Below are 21,061 nucleotides of genomic sequence, written 5' to 3' on the forward strand. Positions count from 1 at the left end.
CACGTCACCGAGGGGGTGCGGGAACATGTTGTCCTTTTCTCCCACGGGGTCGTATCTCTCCTCCAAAAATAAAAGACGCTACATCGTTCACCCTTGTATTCCCTTCCTGTACAGCCGTTGCCACGGCGTGAATGCACTGGACATTGACACAGCCTGCGGCAGGCTATACAGCGATAATATCTTACAACGTACCCCAGACTGTTACAACCTCCTGACAGCTGTGGCGCCACCAAACGCAACACGTCGACAATTCGTGCCCGAGTGATGTCGGACCTCGGGGAGCACCTGTGCCGCAAATGAAACATGGTCGTCCCGCCCGCACAGTGCCTCCGCCGCCAGCTAACTACACCTCATCGCGGTGACCCCATCAGCAGTAGTCTCTACGTGGTGCCGCAGTTGCCACGAGACACACCACACGCCCCCGGGTCCTTTTCCTCTCTTACGTCCCGCGCCTGAACATAACGCCCGAGCATCTCCTAGACAGACTGCATAACGACTCACAACCGGTAACCTCCTATCCATAGGCGCATGGACTCGACGAGTCGCATACCATACAACCGCCCGGCCATGTGGCGCCGCCACACCCAACACGTCGACAATTCGTGCCAGAGTGATGTCGTACCTCGGGGAGAACCTGTGCCGCAAATGAACCATGGTCGTCCCGCCCGCACAGTGCCTCCGCCGCCGGCCAACTACACCTCATCGCGGTGACCCCATCAGCAGTAGTCTCTACGTGGTGCGGCAGTTGTCTCGAAATGCAGAACACGCCCGCGCGTCCGCTTGTTCGCTTACCTCCGCCGCCTGAACAAAAGGCCGGAGCATCTCCTAGGCAGACTGCATAACGACTCACAACCGGTAACCTCTCATCCATACGCGCATGCACTCGACGAGTCGCATACCATACAACGGCCGGACCATGTGGCGCCGCCACACCCGACACGTCGACAGATCGTGCCCGAGTGATGTCGGACCTCTGGCGGTCACCTGTGCCGCAAATGTAACATGGACATGCCGCACGCAGAGTGCCGCCGCCGCCAGCTATCTACGCCTCATCGCGGTGACCCCATCAGCACTGATCTCTACGTGCTGCGGCAGTTGCCTCAAGACACAGAAGAGGGCCCAGCAACCTTTTCTGCTCCTACCGTCTTGCCCTGAAAAAAAACGCTCAACAGTCTCGGAGACAGACTGCACAACGACACACAACCAATAACCTCTCACCCATCCGCGCAGGTACGCGACGACTCTCCTTTCACGTACGAGCCGACGCATGAGGCGCCGCCACACCCAGCACGTCGACAAATGGTGCCCGAGTGATGTCAGACCTATGGCGGTCATCTGTGCCGCAAATGTAACATGGACATGCCGCACGCAGAGTGCCTCCGCCGCCAGCTAACTACGCCTCATCGCGGTGACCCCATCGGCACTGATCTCTACGTGCTGCGGCAGTTGCCTCAAGACACAGAAGAGGGCCCAGCAACCTTTTCTGCTCCTACCGTCTTGCCCTGAAAAAAAACGCTCAACAATCTCGGAGAAAGACTGCACAACGACACACAACCAATAACCTCTCACCCATCTGCGCAGGTACGCGACGACTCTTCTTTCACGTACCAGCCGACCCATGAGGCGCCGCCACACCCAACACGTCGACAATTCGTGCCACAGCGACGTCGGACCTCTGGCTGTCACCTGCGGCGGAAAATAGACATCGCTACACCGCCCACACAGCGCTTCCGACGCGAGCCGACAAACCCTCAACACGTAACCTCCATCACGTGTAGTCTCTGCATGGCCTGACGTCCGAGTCGAAATACGAAATCGGCACTCTCATTCTCGCTCACTTTCACTTCCTGTCAACGCGCAGCCACGCCGGAAAACCACCTGCCAATCCCACACAGCGAAGCACTTCTCACCCGGCCCTCTATCCACATCCCCCCACCCCCTCATCCCAGCCCGCAACCTGTAGAGCCGCCAAACGCAACACGTCGGCAGTTCGTGCCAGAGTGATGTCGGACCTGTCGCAGGCGGCCGCGCCGCAAACGGAACATGGACATGCCGCCGGCACAGTGCCTCCACTGCCAGCTATCAACACCTCATCGCGGTGACCCCATCAGTAGTAGTCTCAACGTGGCCCGGGAGATGTCTCGAAATGCAGAACATCCCCGCGTGTCCGTTGTTTCCCCTACCGCCGCCGCCTGAAGAATACGCCCAACAATGTTGCAGACAGACTGCACAACGATACACAACCAATAACCTCTCACCCATCCGCGCAGGTACGCGACGAAACTCATACGGGAAAAAGGCAGGACCGTTTGGGGCCGCCACACGCCACAAGCGGCGTATTCCGAAACGAGTGAACTCGGATCGTTCGCTTCCGCAACTGAATTGGACCACGCATCCCACGCCGGACACTCACTCTCTGAAGGATACCGACAACACGTCATCGAAGAGAGGGTACAAGTTGTCCTTTCTCCACGGGGTCGTATTCGCCTCCGAAGATGAGAGATGCTACATCGTTCACCCTTGTATTCCCTTCCTGTACAGCCGTTGCCACGGCGTGAAAGCACTGGACATTGACACAGCCTGCGGCAGGCTATATAGCGATAATATCTTACAACGTACCCCAGACTGTTACAACCTCCTGACAGCTGCGGCGCCACCAAACGCAACACGTCGACAATTCGTGCCCGAGTGATGTCGGACCTCGGGGAGCACCTGTGCCGCAAATGAAACATGGTCGTCCCGCCCGCACAGTGCCTCCGCCGCCAGCTAGCTACACCTCATCGCGGTGACCCCATCAGCAGCTGTCTCTACGTGGTGCCGCAGTTGCCGCGAGACACACCACACGTCCCCGCGTCCTTTTCCTCTCTTACCTCCCGCGCCTGGGCAATACGCCCGAGCATCTCCCAGACAGACTGCATAACGACACACAACCAGCAACCTCTCACCCATCCGCTCATTTACGCGACGAGTCGCATACCATACAACGCCGGACCATGTGGCGCCGCCACACCCACCACGTCGACAGTTCGTGCCACAGCGACGTCGGACCTCTGGCTGTCACCTGCGGCGGAACCTAGACATCGCTACACCGCCCACACAGCGCTTCCGACGCGAGCCGACAAACCCTCAACACGTAGCCTCCATCACGTGTAGTCTCTGCATGGCCTGACGTCCGAGTCGAAATACGAAATCGGCACTCTCATTCTCGCTCACTGTCGCTTCCTGTCAACGAGCAGCCACGCCGGAAAACCACCTGCCAATCACACAGCGAAGCACTTCTCACCCGGCCCTCCAGCCACCACCGCCCCGCCCTAATCCCACCCCGAATCCTGTGGTGTCGCCAAACGCAACACGTCGGCAGTTCGTGCCAGAGTGATGTCGGACCTCTGGGAGGTGGCCGCGCCGCAAACGGAACATGGACATGCCGCCGGCACAGTGCCTCCACTGCCAGCTATCAACACCTCATCGCGGTGCCACCATCAGTAGTAGTCTCTACGTGGCCCGAAAGGTGTCTCGAAAAAGGGAACAGGCCCGCGCGTCCGTTTCTTCTCTTACCTCCGCCGCCTGAAGAATACGCCGAGCAATTTCGCAGACAGACTGCACAACGACACGCAATCAATAACCGCTCACCCATCCGCGCACGTACACGACGAGACTCATACGGGAAAAAGGCAGGACCATGTGGGGTCGCCACACGCCACAAGCGCCGTATTCCGAAACGAGTGAACTCGGATCGTTCGCTTCCGCAACTGGATTGGACCACGCATCCCACGCCGGACACTCACTCTCTGAAGGATACCGACAACACGTCATCGAGGTGCGGGAACAAGTTGTCCTTTCTCCACGGGGTCGTATTCGCCTCCAAAGATAAAAGATGCTACATCTCTCTCCCTTATATTCCCTTCCTGTACAGCCGTTGCCACGGCGTGAAAGCACTGGACATTGACACAGCCTGCGGCACGCTATACAGCGATAATATCTTACAACGTTCCCCAGACTGTTACAACCTCCTGACAGCTGTGGCGCCACCAAACGCAACACGTCGACAATTCGTGCCAGGGTGATGTCGGACCTCGGGGAGCACCTGTGCCGCAAATGAAACATGGTTGTCCCGCCCGCACAGTGCCTCCGCCGCCAGCTAGCTACACCTCATCGCGGTGACCCCATCAGCAGTAGTCTCTACGTGGTGCCGCAGTTGCCTCGACACACACCACACGTCCCCGCGTCCTTTTCCTCTCTTACCTCCCGCGCCTGGGCAATACGCCCGACCATCTCCCAGACAGACTGCATAACGACACACAACCGGTAACCTCTCACCCATCCGCGCATTTACGCGACGAGTCGCATACCATACAACGGCTAGGCCATGTGGCGCCGCCACACCCAACACGTCGACAATTCGTGCCACAGCGACGTCGGACCTCTGGCTGTCACCTGCGGCGGAAAATAGACATCGCTACACCGCCCACACAGCGCTTCCGACGCGAGCCGACAAACCCTCAACACGTAACCTCCATCACGTGTAGTCTCTGCATGGCCTGACGTCCGAGTCGAAATACGAAATCGGCACTCTCATTCTCGCTCACTGTCGCATCCTGTCAACGAGCAGCCACGCCGGAAAACCACCTGCCAATCACACACAGCGAAGTACTTCTCACGCGGCCCTCTATCCACCTCGCCCCACGCCCTCATCCCACCCCGCAACCTGTAGAGCCGCCGAAAGCAATACGTTGGCAGTTCTTGCCAGAGTGATGTCGGACCTGTCGCAGGCGGCCGCGCCGCAAACGGAACATGGACATGCCGCCGGCACAGTGCCTCCACTGCCAGCTATCAACACCTCATCGCGGTGACACCGTCAGTAGTAGTCTCAACGTGGCCCGGGAGGTGTCTCGAAAAAGGGGACAGGCCCGCCCTTCGTTTTTTCTCTTACCTCCCACGCCTGAAGAATACACCCAACAATGTCGCAGACGGACTGCACAACGACACACAATCAATAACCGCTCACCCATCCGCGCAGGTACGCGACGAGACTCATACGGGAAAAAGGCAGGACCGTGTGGGGCCGCCACACGCCACAAGCGGCGTATTCCGAAACGAGTGAACTCGGATCGTTCGCTTCCGCAACTGAATTGGCCCACGCATCCCACGCCGGACACTCACTCTCTGAAGGATACCGACAACACGTCATCGAGGTGCGGGAACAAGTTGTCCTTTCTCCACGGGGTCGTATTCGCCTCCAAAGATAAAAGATGCTACATCTCTCTCCCTTATATTCCCTTCCTGTACAGCCGTTGCCACGGCGTGAAAGCACTGGACATTGACACAGCCTGCGGCAGGCTATACAGCGATAATATCTTACAACGTACCCCAGACTGTTACAACCTCCTGACAGCTGTGGCGCCACCAAACGCAACACGTCGACAGATCGTGCCCGAGTGATGTCGGACCTCGGGGAGCACCTGTGCCGCAAATGAAACATGGTCGTCCCGCCCGCACAGTGCCTCCGCCGCCAGCTAACTACACCTCATCGCGGTGACCCCATCAGCAGTAGTCTCTACGTGGTGCCGCAGTTGCCTCGACACACACCACACGTCCCCGCGTCCTTTTCCTCTCTTACCTCCCGCCCCTGGGCAATACGCCCGACCATCTCCCAGACAGACTGCATAACGACACACAACCAGTAACCTCTCACCCATCCGCGCATGCACTCGACGAATCACATACCATACAACGGCCGGACCATGTGGCGCCGCCACACCCAACACGTCGACAATTCGTGCAACAGCGACGTCGGACCTCTGGCTGCCACCTGCGGCGGAACCTACACATCGCTACACCGCCCACACAGCGCTTCCGACGCGAGCCGACAAACCCTCAACACGTAACCTCCATCACGTGCAGTCTCTGCATGGTCTGACGTCCGAGTCGAAATACGAAACCCGCTCTCTCATTCTCGCTCACTGTCGCTTCCTGTCAACGAGCAGCCACGCCGGAAAACCACCTGCCAATCACACACAGCGAAGCACTTCTCACCCGGCCCTCCATCCACCACCCCCACCCCCTCATCCCACCCCACAACCTGTGGCGCCGCCAAACGCAACACGTCGGCAGTTCGTGCCAGAGCGATGTCGGACCTCTGGCTGGCGGCCCCGCCGCGAACGCAACATGGACATGCCGCACGCACATTGCCTCCGCTGCCACCTAGCAATATTTCCTCGCGATCACCCCATCAGCAACTGTCTCGACGCTACGTGGTGCGGCAGTTGCCTCGAGACACACGACATGCCCCAGCATCATTTTGTTCCCTTACCTCCAGGGCCTGAACAGAACGCCCAACAATCTCGTAGACAGACTGCACCACGACATACAACCAATAACCCCTCACCCATCCGCGCAGGTACGCGACGAGACTCATACAGGAAAAAGGCAGGGCCATGTGGGGCCGCCACACGCCACAAGCGGCGTATTCCGAAACGAGTGAACTCGGATCGTTCGCTTCCGCAACTGGATTGGCCCACGCATCCCACGCCGGACACTCACTCTCTGAAGGATACCGACAACACGCCATCGAGTATCGGGTACAAGTTGTCGTTTCTCCACGGGGTCGTATTCGCCGCCAAAGATAAAAGATGCTGCATCGCTCTCCCTTATATTCCCTTCCTGTACACCCATCGCCACAGCAAGAATCTACCAGACAATGAGACAGACTGTAGCAGGCGACGCAGCGAGATTATCTCAAATGGTACCCCAGACTGTCACCTCTTCACATCTGTGGCGGCGCCACGCGCAAGGAGTCGACAGTGCGTGCCCGAGTGCCGGTGGGCTCCTAGGGAGCACCCGTGCCGACAATCTAGCATGGAGATGCCGCACGTAGAGTGCCGCCGCTGCCAGCTAACAACACATCATCGCGGTGACCTCATCAGCAATGGTCTCTACGTGGTGCGGCAGTTGTCGCGAAATGCAGAACACCCCCGTGCGTCCGTTTCGTCTCTTACTGTCCGCCTCTGAACAACAACCGCAACCATCTCGCAGACAGACTGCACAAAGACACACAGCCAATAACGTCTCACACATTCGCGCATGCACCCGACGACACTCCTTCCACGTACCAGCCGACCCATGAGGGGCCGCCACACCCAACACGTCGACAATTCGTGCCAGAGTGCCGTCAGACCTCTGGCGAGCACCTGTGCCGCGAACGCAAAATGGACATGCCGCACGCAGAGTGCCTCCACTGCCACCTAACGACACCTCCTCGCGGTCACCCCATCAGCAGTAGTCTCTACGTGGCCCGGCACGTGTCGCGAAATGCAGAACACGCCCGCGCAACTTTTTCTTCTCTTACATCCAGGGCCTGAACAGAACGCCCAACAACCTCGCAGACAGACTGAACCACGACACACTACCAATAACCTCTCACCCATCCGCGCAGGTACGCGACGAGACTCATACGGGAAAAAGGCAGGGCCATGTGGGGCCGCCACACGCCACAAGCGGCGTATTCCGAAACGAGTGAACTCGGATCGTTCGCTTCCGCAACTGGATTGGTCCACGCATCCCAGGCCGGACACTCACTCTCTGAAGGATACCGACAACACGTCATCGAGGAGAGGATACAAGTTGTCGTTTCTCCGCGGGGTCGTATTCGCCTCCAAAGGTAGAAGATGCTGCATCGCTCTCCCTTATATTCCCTTCCTGTACAGCCGTTGCCACGGCGTGAAAGCACTTGACATTGACACAGCCTGCGGCAGGCTATACAGCGATAATATCTTACAACGTACCCCAGACTGTTACAACCTCCTGACAGCTGTGGCGCCACCAAACGCAACACGTCGACAGATCGTGCCCGAGTGATGTCGGACCTCGGGGAGCACCTGTACCGCAAATGAAACATGGTCGTCCCGCCCGCACAGCGCCTCCGCCGCCAGCTAACTACACCTCATCGCGGTCACCCCATCAGCAGTAGTCTCTACGTGGTGCGGCAGTTGCCACGAGACACGCCACACGCCCCGGCGTCATTTTGCTCTCTTACCTCCCACGCCTGAACAAAACGGTCGACCATCTCCCAGACAGACTGCATAACGATACACAACCAGTATCCTCTCACCCATCTGCGCATTTACGCGACGAGTCGCATACCATACAACGCCCGGACCATGTGGCGCCGCCACACCCACCACGTCGACAATTCGTGCCAGAGTGCCGTCAGACCTCTGGGGACCACCTGTACCGCAAATGTAACATGGACATGCCGCTCGCACAGCGCCTCCGCCGCCAGCTAAAAACACCTCATCGCGGTGACCCAATCAGCAGTAGTCTGTACGTGGTCCAGCACGTGTCTCGAAATGCAGAACACGCCCGCGCATCCTTTTCTTCTCTTACCCTCGCCACCTGAAGCATACGCCCAACAATCTCGAAGAGAGACTGCACAAACGGCACACAACCAATAAACGCTCACCCATCCGCGCAGGTACGCGACGAGACTCATACGGGAAAAAGGCAGGGCCATGTGGGGCCGCCACACGCCACAAGCGGCGTATTCCGAAACGAGTGAACTCGGATCGTTCGCTTCCGCAGCTGGATTGGTCCACGCATCCCAGGCCGAACACTCACTCTCTGAAGGATACCGACAACACGTCATCGAGTATCGGGTACAAGTTGTCCTTTCTCCACGGGGTCGTATTCGCCTCCAAAGGTAGAAGATGCCGCATCGCTCTCCCTTATATTCCCTTCCTGTACACCCTTCGCCACAGCAAGAATCTACCAGACAATGAGACCGACTGCAGCAGGCGACGCAGCGAGATTATCTCAAATGGTACCCCAGACTGTCACCTCTTCACATCTGTGGCGGCGCCACGCGCAAGGAGTCGACAGTGCGTGCCCGAGTGCCGGCGGGCTTCTAGGGAGCCCCCGTGCCGACAATCTAGCATGGACATGCCCCACGCAGAGTGCCGCCGCTGCTAGCTAACTACACCTTATCGCGGTGACCCCATCAGCAGTAGTCTCTTCGTGATGTGGCAGTTGCATCGAGGCACACAACACGCCCACGCAAGTATTCCTTCTCTTACCATCAGGGCCTGAACAAAACGCCCGACAATCTCGCAGACAGACTGCACAAAGACACCAGCAATGACCCCTCACCCATCCGCGCATGCACTCGACGAGCCGCATACCATACAACGGCCGGACCATGTGGCGCCGCCACACCCAACACGTCGACAATTCGTGCCAGAGTGCCGTCAGACCTCTGGGGACCACCTGTGCCGCAAATGTAACATGGACATGCCGCTCGCACAGCGCCTCCGCCGCCAGCTACCGACACCTTCTCGCGGTCACCCCATCAGTAGTAGCCTCTACGTGGCCCGGCACGTGTCTCGAAATGCAGAACACGCCCGCGCGTCCATTTCTTCTCTTACCACCGACGCCTGAAGAATACGCCCAAGGATCTCGCAGACAGACTGCACAACGACACACAACCAATAACCTCTCACACATCCGCACGGGTACGCGACAAGACTCATACAGGAAAAAGGCAGGACCGTGTGGGGCCGCCACACGCCACAAGCGGCGTATTCCGAAACGAGTGAACTCGGATCGTTCGCTTCCGCAACTGGATTGGTCCACGCATCCCAGGCCGAACACTCACTCTCTGAAGGACACCGACAACACGTCATCGAGGAGAGGGTACAAGTTGTCGTTTCTCCACGGGGTCGTATTCGCCTCCAAAGGTAGAAGATGCTGCATCGCTCTCCCTTGTATTCCCTTCCTGTACAGCCGTTGCCACGGCGTGAAAGCACTGGACATTGACACAGCCTGCGGCAGGCTATACAGCGATAATGTCTTACAACGTACCCCAGACTGTTACAACCTCCTGACAGCTGTGGTGCCACCAGACGCTACACGTCGACAGATCGTGCCCGAGTGATGTCGGACCTCCGGGAGAACCTGTGCCGCAAATAAAACATGGTCGTCCCGCCCGCACAGTGCCTCCGCCGCCAGCTAACTACACCTCATCGCGGTCACCCCATCAGCAGTAGTCTCTACGTGGTGCGGCAGTTGCCACGAGACACACCACACGCCCCCGCGTCCTTTTGCTCTCTTACCTCCCACGCCTGAGCAAAACGGTCGACCAGCTACGAAACTGACTGCATAACGACACACAACCAGTAACCTCTCACCCATCCGCGCATGCACTCGACGAGCCGCATATCATACAACGGCCGGACCATGTGGCGCCGCCACACCCAACACGTCGACAATTCGTGCCAGAGTGCCGTCAGGCCTTTCGCGAGCACCTGTGCCGCAAATGTAACAATGACATGCCCCACGCACAGTGCCTCCGCCGCCAGCTAAGAACACCTCATCTCGGTGACCCCATCAGCAGTAGATTCTTCGTGTTGAGGCAATTGCATCGAGACACAGAACACGGCCGGCAGTATTTTCTTATCTTACATCCATGGCCTGAAGAAAACGCCCAACCATCTCCCAGACAGACTGCACAACGACACACAACCGGTAACCTCTCACCCATCCGCGCATTTACGCGACGAATCGCATACCATACAACGGCCGGACCATGTGGCGCCGCCACACCCAACACGTCGACAATTCGTGCAAGAGCGACGTCGGACCTCTGGCTGCCACCTGCGGCGGAACCTAGACATCGCTACACCGCCCACACAGCGCTTCCGACGCGAGCCGACAAACCCTCAACACGTAACCTCCATCACGTGTGGACTCTGCATGGTCTGACGTCCGAGTCGAAATACGAAACCCGCTCTCCCATTCTCGCTCACTTTCGCTTCCTGTCAACGAGCAGCCACGCCGGGAAACCACCCGCCAATCACACACAGCGAAGCACTTCTAACCCGCCCCACCATCCACTCCCTCCCAAGCCCTCATCCCACCCCGCAACCTGTGGCGCCGCCAAACGCACCACGTCGGCAGATCGTGCCAGAGTGATGTCCGACCTGGCGGAGCATCTGTGTCGCAAATGAAACATGGTCGTCCCGCCCGCACAGCGCCTCCGCCGCCAGCTAACTACACCTCATCGCGGTCACCCCATCAGCTGTAGTCCCTACGTGGTCCGGCAGTTGCCACGAGACACGCCACACGCCCCCGCGTCCTTTTGCTCTCTTACCTCCCGCGCCTGAACAAAACGGTCGACCATCTCCCAGACAGACTGCATAACGACACACAACAAGTAACATCTCACCCATCCGCGCATGCACCCGACGAATCGCATACCATACAACGGCCGGACCATGTGGCGCCGCCACACCCAACACGTCGACAATTCGTGCCAGAGTGCCGACGGACCTCTGGCTGCCACCTGCGGCGGAACCTAGACATTGCTACACCGCCCACACGGCGCTTCCGACGCGAGCCGACAAACCCTCAACATGTAACCTCCATCACGTGTAGTCTCTGCATGGTCTGACGTCCGAGTCGAAATACGAAACCCGCTCTCCCATTCTCGCTCACTTTCGCTTCCTGTCAACGAGCAGCCACGCCGGGAAACCACCCGCCAATCACACACAGCGAAGCACTTCTAACCCGCCCCACCATCCACTCCCTCCCAAGCCCTCATCCCACCCCGCAACCTGTGGCGCCGCCAAACGCACCACGTCGGCAGATCGTGCCAGAGTGATGTCCGACCTGGCGGAGCATCTGTGTCGCAAATGAAACATGGTCGTCCCGCCCGCACAGCGCCTCCGCCGCCAGCTAACTACACCTCATCGCGGTCACCCCTTCAGCTGTAGTCCCTACGTGGTCCGGCAGTTGCCACGAGACACACCACACGTCCCCGCGTCATTTTGCTCTCTTACCTCCACGGCCTGAACAAAACGCCCAAGAACCCCGCAGAGAGACTGCACAACGACACACAACCAGTAGCCTCTCACCCATCCGCGCACTTACGCGACGAGTCACATACCATACAACGGCCGGACCATGTGGCGCCGCCACACCCAACACGTCGACAATTCGTGCCAGAGTGCCGACGGACCTCTGGCTGCCACCTGCGGCGGAACCTAGACATCGCTACACCGCCCACACAGCGCTTCCGACGCGAGCCGACAAACCCTCAACATGTAACCTCCATCACGTGCAGTCTCTGCATGGCCTGACGTCCGAGTCGAAATACGAAACCCGCTCTCTCATTCTCGCTCACTTTCGCTTCCTGTCAACGAGCAGCCACGCCGGGAAACCACCTGCCAATCACACACAGCGACGCACTTCTAACCCGGCCCTCCATCCACCACCCCCACCCCCTCATCCCACCCCGCAACCTGTGGCGCCGCCAAACGCAACACGTAGGCAGTTCGTGCCAGAGTGATGTCGGACCTCTGGCTGGCGGCCCCGCCGCAAACGCAACATGGACATGGCGCACGCAGAGTTCGTCCACTGCGACCTAACGACACCTCCTCGCGGTCACCCCATCAGCAGTAGTCTCGACGCTACGTGGTGCGGCAGTTGCCACCAGACACACCACACGCCCCCGCGTCCTTTTGCTCCCTTACTTCCCGCCCCTGGGCAATACGCCCGACCATCTCCCAGACAGACTGCATAACGACACACAACCGGTAACCTCTCACCCATCCGCGCATGCACTCGACGAGTCACATACCATACAACGGCCGGACCATGTGGCGCCGCCACACCCAACACGTCGACAATTCGTGCCAGAGTGCCGACGGACCTCTGGCTGCCACCTGCGGCGGAACCTAGACATCGCTACACCGCCCACACAGCGCTTCCGACGCGAGCCGACAAACCCTCAACACGTAACCTCCATCACGTGTAGTCTCTGCATGGCCTGACGTCCGAGTCGAAGTACGAAACCCGCTCTCCTATTCTCGCTCACTTTCGCTTCCTGTCAACGAGCAGCCACGCCGGAAAACCACCTGCCAATCACACACAGCGAAGCACTTCTAACCCGGCCCTCCATCCACCACCCCCACCCCCTCATCCCACCCCGCAACCTGTGGCGCCGCCAAACGCAACACGTCGGCAGTTTGTGCCCGAGGGATGTCGGACCTCACGGAGCATCTGTGGCGCAAATGAAACATGGTCGTCCCGCCCGCACAGCGCCTCCGCCGCCAGCTAACAACACTTCCTCGCGGTGACCCCATCAGCTGTAGTCTCGACGCTACGTGGTGCGGCAGTTGCCACCAGACACACCACACGCCCCCGCGCCCTTTTGCTCTCTTACCTCCCGCCCCTGGGCAATACGCCCGACCATCTCCCAGACAGACTGCATAACGACACACAACCGGTAACCTCTCACCCATCCGCGCATGCACTCGACGAGTCACATACCATACAACGGCCGGACCATGTGGCGCCGCCACACCCAACACGTCGACAATTCGTGCCAGAGTGCCGACGGACCTCTGGCTGCCACCTGCGGCGGAACCTACACATCGCTGCACCGCCCACACAGCGCTTCCGACGCGAGCCGACAAACCCTCAACACGTAACCTCCATCACGTGTAGTCTCTGCATGGCCTGACGTCCGAGTCGAAGTACGAAACCCGCTCTCCTATTCTCGCTCACTTTCGCTTCCTGTCAACGAGCAGCCACGCCGGAAAACCACCTGCCAATCACACACAGCGAAGCACTTCTAACCCGGCCCTCCATCCACCACCCCCACCCCCTCATCCCACCCCGCAACCTGTGGCGCCGCCAAACGCAACACGTCGGCAGTTTGTGCCCGAGGGATGTCGGACCTCTGGCTGGCGGCCCCGCCGCAAACGCAACATGGACATGGCGCACGCAGAGTGCCTCCACTGCGACCTAACGACACCTCCTCGCGGTCACCCCATCAGCAGTAGTCTCTACATGGCCCGGCACGTGTCTCGAAATGCAGAACACGCCCACGCGACTTTCTCGTCTCTTACCTTCGCTGCCTGAGGAATACGCCCAAGAATCTCGCAGACAGACTGCACAACGACACACAAGCGGTAACCTCTCACCCATCCGCGCATGCACTCGACGAGTCACATACCATACAACGGCCGGACCATGTGGCGCCGCCACACCCAACACGTCGACAATTCGTGCCAGAGTGCCGACGGACCTCTGGCTGCCACCTGCGGCGGAACCTACACATCGCTGCACCGCCGACACAGCGCTTCCGACGCGAGCCGACAAACCCTCAACACGTAACCTCCATCACATGAGGCCTCTGCATGGTCTGACGTCCGATTCGAAGTACGAAACCCGCTCTCTCATTCTCGCTCACTTTCGCTTCCTGTCAACGAGCAGCCACGCCGGGAAACCACCTGCCAATCACACACAGCGACGCACTTCTAACCCGGCCCTCCATCCACCACCCCCACCCCCTCATCCCACCCCGCAACCTGTGGCGCCGCCAAACGCAACACGTCGGCAGTTCGTGCCAGAGTGATGTCGGACCTCTGGCTGGCGGCCCCGCCGCAAACGCAACATGGACATGGCGCACGCAGAGTGCCTCCACTGCGACCTAACGACACCTCCTCGCGGTCACCCCATCAGCTGTACTCTCTACGTGGCCCGGCACGTGTCTCGAAATGCAGAACACGCCCGCGCGTCCATTTCTTCTCTTACCTTCGCTGCCTGAAGAATGCGCCCAAGAATCTCGCAGACAGACTGCACAACGACACACTACCAATAACCTCTCACCCATCCGCGCAGGTACGCGACGAGACTCATACGGGAAAAAGGCAGGACCGTGTGGGGCCGCCACACGCCACAAGCAGCGTATTCCGAAACGAGTGAACTCGGATCGTTCGCTTCGGCAGCTGGATTGGTCCACGCATCCCAGGCCGGACACTCACTCTCTGAAGGATACCGACAACACGTCATCGAGGTGCGGGAACATGTTGTCGTTTCTCCACGGGGTCGTATTCGCCTCCAAAGATAAAAGATGCTACATCGTTCACCCTTGTATTCCCTTCCTGTACAGCCGTTGCCACGGCGTGAAAGCACTGGACATTGACACAGCCTGCGGCAGGCTGTGCAGCGATAATGTCTTACAACGTACCCCAGACTGTTACAACCTCCTGACAGCTGTGGTGCCACCAGACGCAACACGTCGACAGATCGTGCCCGAGTGATGTCGGACCTGGCGGAGCATCTGTGTCGCAAATGAAACATGGTCGTCCCGCCCGCACAGCGCCTCCGCCGCCAGCTAACAACGCTTCCTCGCGGTGACGCCATCAGCAGTAGTCTCTACGTGGTGCGGCAGTTGCCACGAGACACGCCACACGCCCCGGCGTCATTTTGCTCTCTTACCTCCCGCCCCTGGGCAATACGCCCGACCATCTCCCAGACAGACTGCATAACGACACACAACCGGTAACCTCTCACCCATCCGCGCATGCACTCGACGAGTCGCATACCATACAACGGCCGGACCATGTGGCGCCGCCACACCCAACACGTCGACAATTCGTGCCAGAGTGCCGACGGACCTCTGGCTGCCACCTGCGGCGGAACCTAGACATCGCTACACCGCCCACACAGCGCTTCCGACGCGAGCCGACAAACCCTCAACATGTAACCTCCATCACGTGCAGTCTCTGCATGGCCTGACGTCCGAGTCGAAATACGAAACCCGCTCTCTCATTCTCGCTCACTTTCGCTTCCTGTCAACGAGCAGCCACGCCGGGAAACCACCCGCCAATCACACACAGCGAAGCACTTCTAACCCGGCCCTCCATCAACCACCCCCCATGCCCTCATGCCACCCCGCAACCTGTGGCGCCGCCAAACGCAACACGTCGGCAGTTCGTGCCAGAGTGATGTCGGACCTCTGGCTGGCGGCCCCGCCGCAAACGCAACATGGACATGGCGCACGCAGAGTGCCTCCACTGCGACCTAACGACACCTCCTCGCGGTCACCCCATCAGCTGTACTCTCTACGTGGCCCGGCACGTGTCTCGAAATGCAGAACACGCCCGCGGGTCCATTTCTTCTCTTACCTTCGCTGCCTGAAGAATACGCCCAAGAATCTCGCAGACAGACTGCACAACGACACACTACCAATAACCTCTCACCCATCCGCGCAGGTACGCGACGAGACTCATACGGGAAAAAGGCAGGACCGTGTGGGGCCGCCACACGCCACAAGCGGCGTATTCCGAAACGAGTGAACTCGGATCGTTCGCTTCCGCAACTGGATTGGTCCACGCATCCCAGGCCTGACACTCACTCTCTGAAGGACACCGACAACACGTCATCGAGTATCGGGTACAAGTTGTCGTTTCTCCACGGGGTCGTATTCGCCTCCAAAGGTAGAAGATGCTACATCGTTCACCCTTATATTCCCTTCCTGTACAGCCGTTGCCACGGCGTGAAAGCACTGGACATTGACACAGCCTGCGGCAGGCTGTACAGCGATAATGTCTTACAACGTACCCCAGACTGTTACAACCTCCTGACAGCTGTGGTGCCACCAGACGCAACACGTCGACAGATCGTGCCCGAGTGATGTCGGACCTGGCGGAGCATCTGTGTCGCAAATGAAACATGGTCGTCCCGCCCGCAGAGCGCCTCCGCCGCAAGCTAACAACGCTTCCTCGCGGTGACGCCATCAGCAGTAGTCTCGACGCTACGTGGTGCGGCAGTTGCCACCAGACACACCACACGCCCCCGCGTCCTTTTGCTCTCTTACCTCCACAACCTAAACAAAACGCGCAACAATCTCGCAGAGAGACTGCACAACGACACACAACCGGTAACGTCTCACCCATCCGCGCATGCACTCGACGAATCGCATACCATACAACGCCCGGACCATGTAGGGCCGCCACACGGCACAAGCGGCGTATTCCGAAACGAGTGAACTCGGATCGTTCGCTTCCGCAACTGGATTGGCCCACGCATCCCACGCCGGACACTCACTCTCTGAAGGATACCGACAACACGCCATCGAGTATCGGGTACAAGTTGTCGTTTCTCCACGGGGTCGTATTCGCCTCCAAAGGTAGAAGATGCTGCATCGCTCTCCCTTATATTCCCTTCCTGTACAGCCGTTGCCACGGCGTGAAAGCACTTGACATTGACACAGCCTGCGGCAGGCTATATAGCGATAATATCTTACACCGTACCCCAGACTGTTACAGCCTCCTGACAGCTGTGGCGCCACCAGACGCAACACGTCGACAGATCGTGCCCGAGTGATGTCGGACCTCGCCGAGCATCTGTGCCGCAAATGAAACACCGTCGTCCCGCCCGCAGAGCGCCTCCGCCGCCAGCTAACAACGCTTCCTCGCGGTGACGCCATCAGCAGTAGTCTCGACGCTACGTGGTGCGGCAGTTGCCACGAGACACGCCACACGCCCCCGCGTCCTTTTGCTCTCTTACCTCCCGCCCCTGGGCAATACGCCCGACCATCTCCCAGACAGAGTGCATAACGACACACAACCAGTAACCTCTCACCCATCCGCGCATGCACTCGACGAGTCACATACCATACAACGGCCGGACCATGTGGCGCCGCCACACCCAACACGTCGACAATTCGTGCAAGAGCGACGTCGGACCTCTGGCTGCCACCTGCGGCGGAACCTACACATCGCTACACCGCCCACACAGCGCTTCCGACGCGAGCCGACAAACCCTCAACACGTAACCTCCATCACGTGCAGTCTCTGCATGGTCTGACGTCCGAGTCGAAATACGAAACCCGCTCTCTCATTCTCGCTCACTGTCGCTTCCTGTCAACGAGCAGCCACGCCGGAAAACCACCTGCCAATCACACACAGCGAAGCACTTCTCACCCGGCCCTCCATCCACCACCCCCACCCCCCCTTCAATCCCACCCCACAACCTGTGGCGCCGCCAAACGCAACACGTCGGCAGTTCGTGCCAGAGCGATGTCGGACCTCTGGCTGGCGGCCCCGCCGCGAACGCAACATGGACATGCCGCACGCACATTGCCTCCGCTGCCACCTAGCAATATTTCCTCGCGATCACCCCATCAGCAACTGTCTCGACGCTACGTGGTGCGGCAGTTGCCTCGAGACACACGACATGCCCCAGCATCATTTTGTTCCCTTACCTCCAGGGCCTGAACAGAACGCCCAACAATCTCGTAGACAGACTGCACCACGACATACAACCAATAACCCCTCACCCATCCGCGCAGGTACGCGACGAGACTCATACAGGAAAAAGGCAGGGCCATGTGGGGCCGCCACACGCCACAAGCGGCGTATTCCGAAACGAGTGAACTCGGATCGTTCGCTTCCGCAACTGGATTGGCCCACGCATCCCACGCCGGACACTCACTCTCTGAAGGATACCGACAACACGCCATCGAGTATCGGGTACAAGTTGTCGTTTCTCCACGGGGTCGTATTCGCCGCCAAAGATAAAAGATGCTGCATCGCTCTCCCTTATATTCCCTTCCTGTACACCCATCGCCACAGCAAGAATCTACCAGACAATGAGACAGACTGTAGCAGGCGACGCAGCGAGATTATCTCAAATGGTACCCCAGACTGTCACCTCTTCACATCTGTGGCGGCGCCACGCGCAAGGAGTCGACAGTGCGTGCCCGAGTGCCGGCGGGCTTCTAGGGAGCCCCCGTGCCGACAATCTAGCATGGACATGCCGCACGTAGAGTGGCGCCGCTGCCAGCTAACAACACCTCATCGCGGTGACCTCATCAGCAATGGTCTCTACGTGGTGCGGCAGTTGCCGCGAAATGCAGAACACCCCCGTGCGTCCGTTTCGTCTCTTACTGTCCGCTTCTGAACAACAACCGCAACCATCTCGCAGACAGACTGCACAAAGACACACAGCCAATAACGTCTCACACATTCGCGCATGCGGCCGACGACACTCCTTCCACGTACCAGCCGACCCATGAAGGGCCGCCACACCCAACACGTCGACAATTCGTGCCAGAGTGCCGTCAGACCTCTGGCGAGCACCTGTGCCGCGAACGCAAAATGGACATGCCGCACGCAGAGTGCCTCCACTGCCACCTAACGACACCTCCTCGCGGTCACCCCATCAGCAGTAGTCTCTACGTGGCCCGGCACGTGTCGCGAAATGCAGAACACGCCCGCGCAACTTTTTCTTCTCTTACATCCAGGGCCTGAACAGAACGCCCAACAACCTCGCAGACAGACTGAACCACGACACACTACCAATAACCTCTCACCCATCCGCGCAGGTACGCGACGAGACTCATACGGGAAAAAGGCAGGACCGTTTGGGGCCGCCACACGCCACAAGCGGCGTATTCCGAAACGAGTGAACTCGGATCGTTCGCTTCCGCAACTGGATTGGCCCACGCATCCCACGCCGGACACTCACTCTCTGAAGGATACCGACAACACGTCATCGAGGTGCGGGAACAAGTTGTCCTTTCTCCACGGGGTCGTATTCGCCTCCAAAAATAAAAGATGCTACATCGTTCACCCTTGTATTCCCTTCCTGTACAGCCGTTGCCACGGCGTGAAAGCACTGGACATTGACACAGCCTGCGGCAGGCTATACAGCGATAATATCTTACAACGTACCCCAGACTGTTACAACCTCCTGACAGCTGTGGCGCCACCAAACGCAACACGTCGACAATTCGTGTCCGAATGATGCGGCACCTCGGGGAGCACCTGTGCCGCAAATGAAACATGGCCGTCCCGCCCGCACAGTGCCTCCGCCGCCAGCTAACTACACCCCATCGCGGTGACCCCATCAGCAGTAGTCTCTACGTGGTGCCGCAGTTGCCACGAGACACACCACACGCTCCCGGAACCTTTTGCTCCCTTACCTCCCGCGCCTGGGCAATACGCCCGACCATCTCCCAGACAGACTGCATAACGACACACAACCAGTAACCTCTCACCAATCCGCGAATGCACTCGACGAATCGCATATCATACACCGGCCGGACCATGTGGCGCCGCCACACCCAACACGTCGACAATTCGTGCCACAGCGACGTCGGACCTCTGGCTGTCACCTGCGGCGGAACCTAGACATCGCTACACCGCCCACACAGCGCTTCCGACGCGAGCCGACAAACCCACAACACGTAACCTCCATCACGTGTAGTCTCTGCATGGCCTGACGTCCGAGTCGAAATACGAAACCCGCTCTCTCATTCTCGCTCACTATCGCTTCCTGTCAACGAGCAGCCACGCCGGAAAACCACCTGCCAATCACACACAGCGAAGCACTTCTCACCCGGCCCTCCATCCACCACCACCCACCCCCTAATCCCACCCCGCAACCTGTGGAGCCGCCGAACGCAACACGTCGGCAGTTCGTGCCAGAGTGATGTCGGACCTCTGGCTAGCTAGTGCCCGCGCCACACACGCAACGTGGACATGCCGCCGGCACAGTGCCTCCACTGCCAGCTATCAACACCTCATCGCGGTGATCCCATCAGCAGTAGTCTCTACGTGGCCCGGGAAGTGTCTCGAAAAAGGGAACAGGCCCGCGCGTCCGTTTTTTCTCTTACCTCCGACGCCTGAAAAATACACCCAACAATGTCGCAGACAGACTGCACAACGACACACAATCAATAACCGCTCACCCATCCGCGCAGGTACGCGACGAGACTCATAGGGAAAAAGGCAGGACCATGTGGGGCCGCCACACGCCACAAGCGGCGTATTCCGAAACGAGTGAACTCGGATCGTCGCTTCCGCAACTGGGATTGGCCCACGCATCCCACGCCGGACACTCACTCTCTGAAGGATACCGACAACACGTCATCGAGGTGCGGGAACAAGTTGTCCTTTCTCCACGGGGTCGTATTCGCCTCCAAAGATAAAAGATGCTACATCGCTCACCCTTATAATCCTTCCTGTACAGCCGTTGCCACGGCGTGAAAGCACTGGACATTGACACAGCCTGCGGCAGGCTATACAGCGATAATATCTTACAACGTACCCCAGACTGTTACAACCTCCTGACAGCTGTGGCGCCACCAAACGCAACACGTCGACAATTCGTGTCCGAGTGATGTCGGACCTCGGGGAGCACCTGTGCCGCAAATGAATCATGGTCGTCCCGCCCGCACAGTGCCTCCGCCGCCAACTAACTACACCCCATCGCG

General features: G+C 59.0%; 1 protein-coding gene across 1 annotated transcript; it reads right to left on the reverse strand.

Moving 5' to 3' along the window:
• Nucleotides 1-181: 181 nt before the first annotated feature.
• Nucleotides 182-20,566, reverse strand: TGME49_329000 (hypothetical protein; the record flags this gene model as incomplete). The annotated part of the gene is made up of 59 exons (XM_018783114.1): nucleotides 182-218; nucleotides 551-634; nucleotides 793-801; nucleotides 900-984; nucleotides 1,143-1,151; nucleotides 1,494-1,502; nucleotides 1,609-1,686; nucleotides 1,839-1,878; nucleotides 1,937-1,957; nucleotides 2,184-2,225; nucleotides 2,871-2,912; nucleotides 3,556-3,564; nucleotides 3,631-3,788; nucleotides 4,318-4,434; nucleotides 4,931-4,972; nucleotides 5,367-5,392; nucleotides 5,618-5,659; nucleotides 5,725-5,821; nucleotides 6,034-6,079; nucleotides 6,311-6,352; nucleotides 6,541-6,660; nucleotides 6,996-7,037; nucleotides 7,421-7,578; nucleotides 7,782-7,874; nucleotides 8,033-8,041; nucleotides 8,140-8,224; nucleotides 8,383-8,391; nucleotides 8,459-8,616; nucleotides 9,069-9,077; nucleotides 9,142-9,258; nucleotides 9,417-9,458; nucleotides 9,853-9,945; nucleotides 10,104-10,145; nucleotides 10,453-10,494; nucleotides 10,908-10,915; nucleotides 11,141-11,182; nucleotides 11,566-11,670; nucleotides 11,829-11,870; nucleotides 12,173-12,212; nucleotides 12,522-12,563; nucleotides 12,866-12,905; nucleotides 13,214-13,255; nucleotides 13,902-13,943; nucleotides 14,590-14,631; nucleotides 15,277-15,318; nucleotides 15,966-15,974; nucleotides 16,041-16,198; nucleotides 16,658-16,666; nucleotides 16,765-16,890; nucleotides 17,425-17,553; nucleotides 17,694-17,733; nucleotides 18,047-18,088; nucleotides 18,277-18,396; nucleotides 18,732-18,773; nucleotides 19,157-19,314; nucleotides 19,769-19,810; nucleotides 20,113-20,152; nucleotides 20,462-20,470; nucleotides 20,537-20,566. 59 exons carry the CDS (start codon nucleotides 20,564-20,566, stop codon nucleotides 182-184), a joined length of 3,495 nt encoding a protein of 1,164 aa, XP_018634668.1.
• Nucleotides 20,567-21,061: the final 495 nt, after the last annotated feature.

Source organism: Toxoplasma gondii (assembly GCF_000006565.2).
Source record: "Toxoplasma gondii ME49 unplaced genomic scaffold asmbl.1850, whole genome shotgun sequence".
NCBI classification, from domain to species: Eukaryota; Apicomplexa; class Conoidasida; order Eucoccidiorida; family Sarcocystidae; genus Toxoplasma; species Toxoplasma gondii.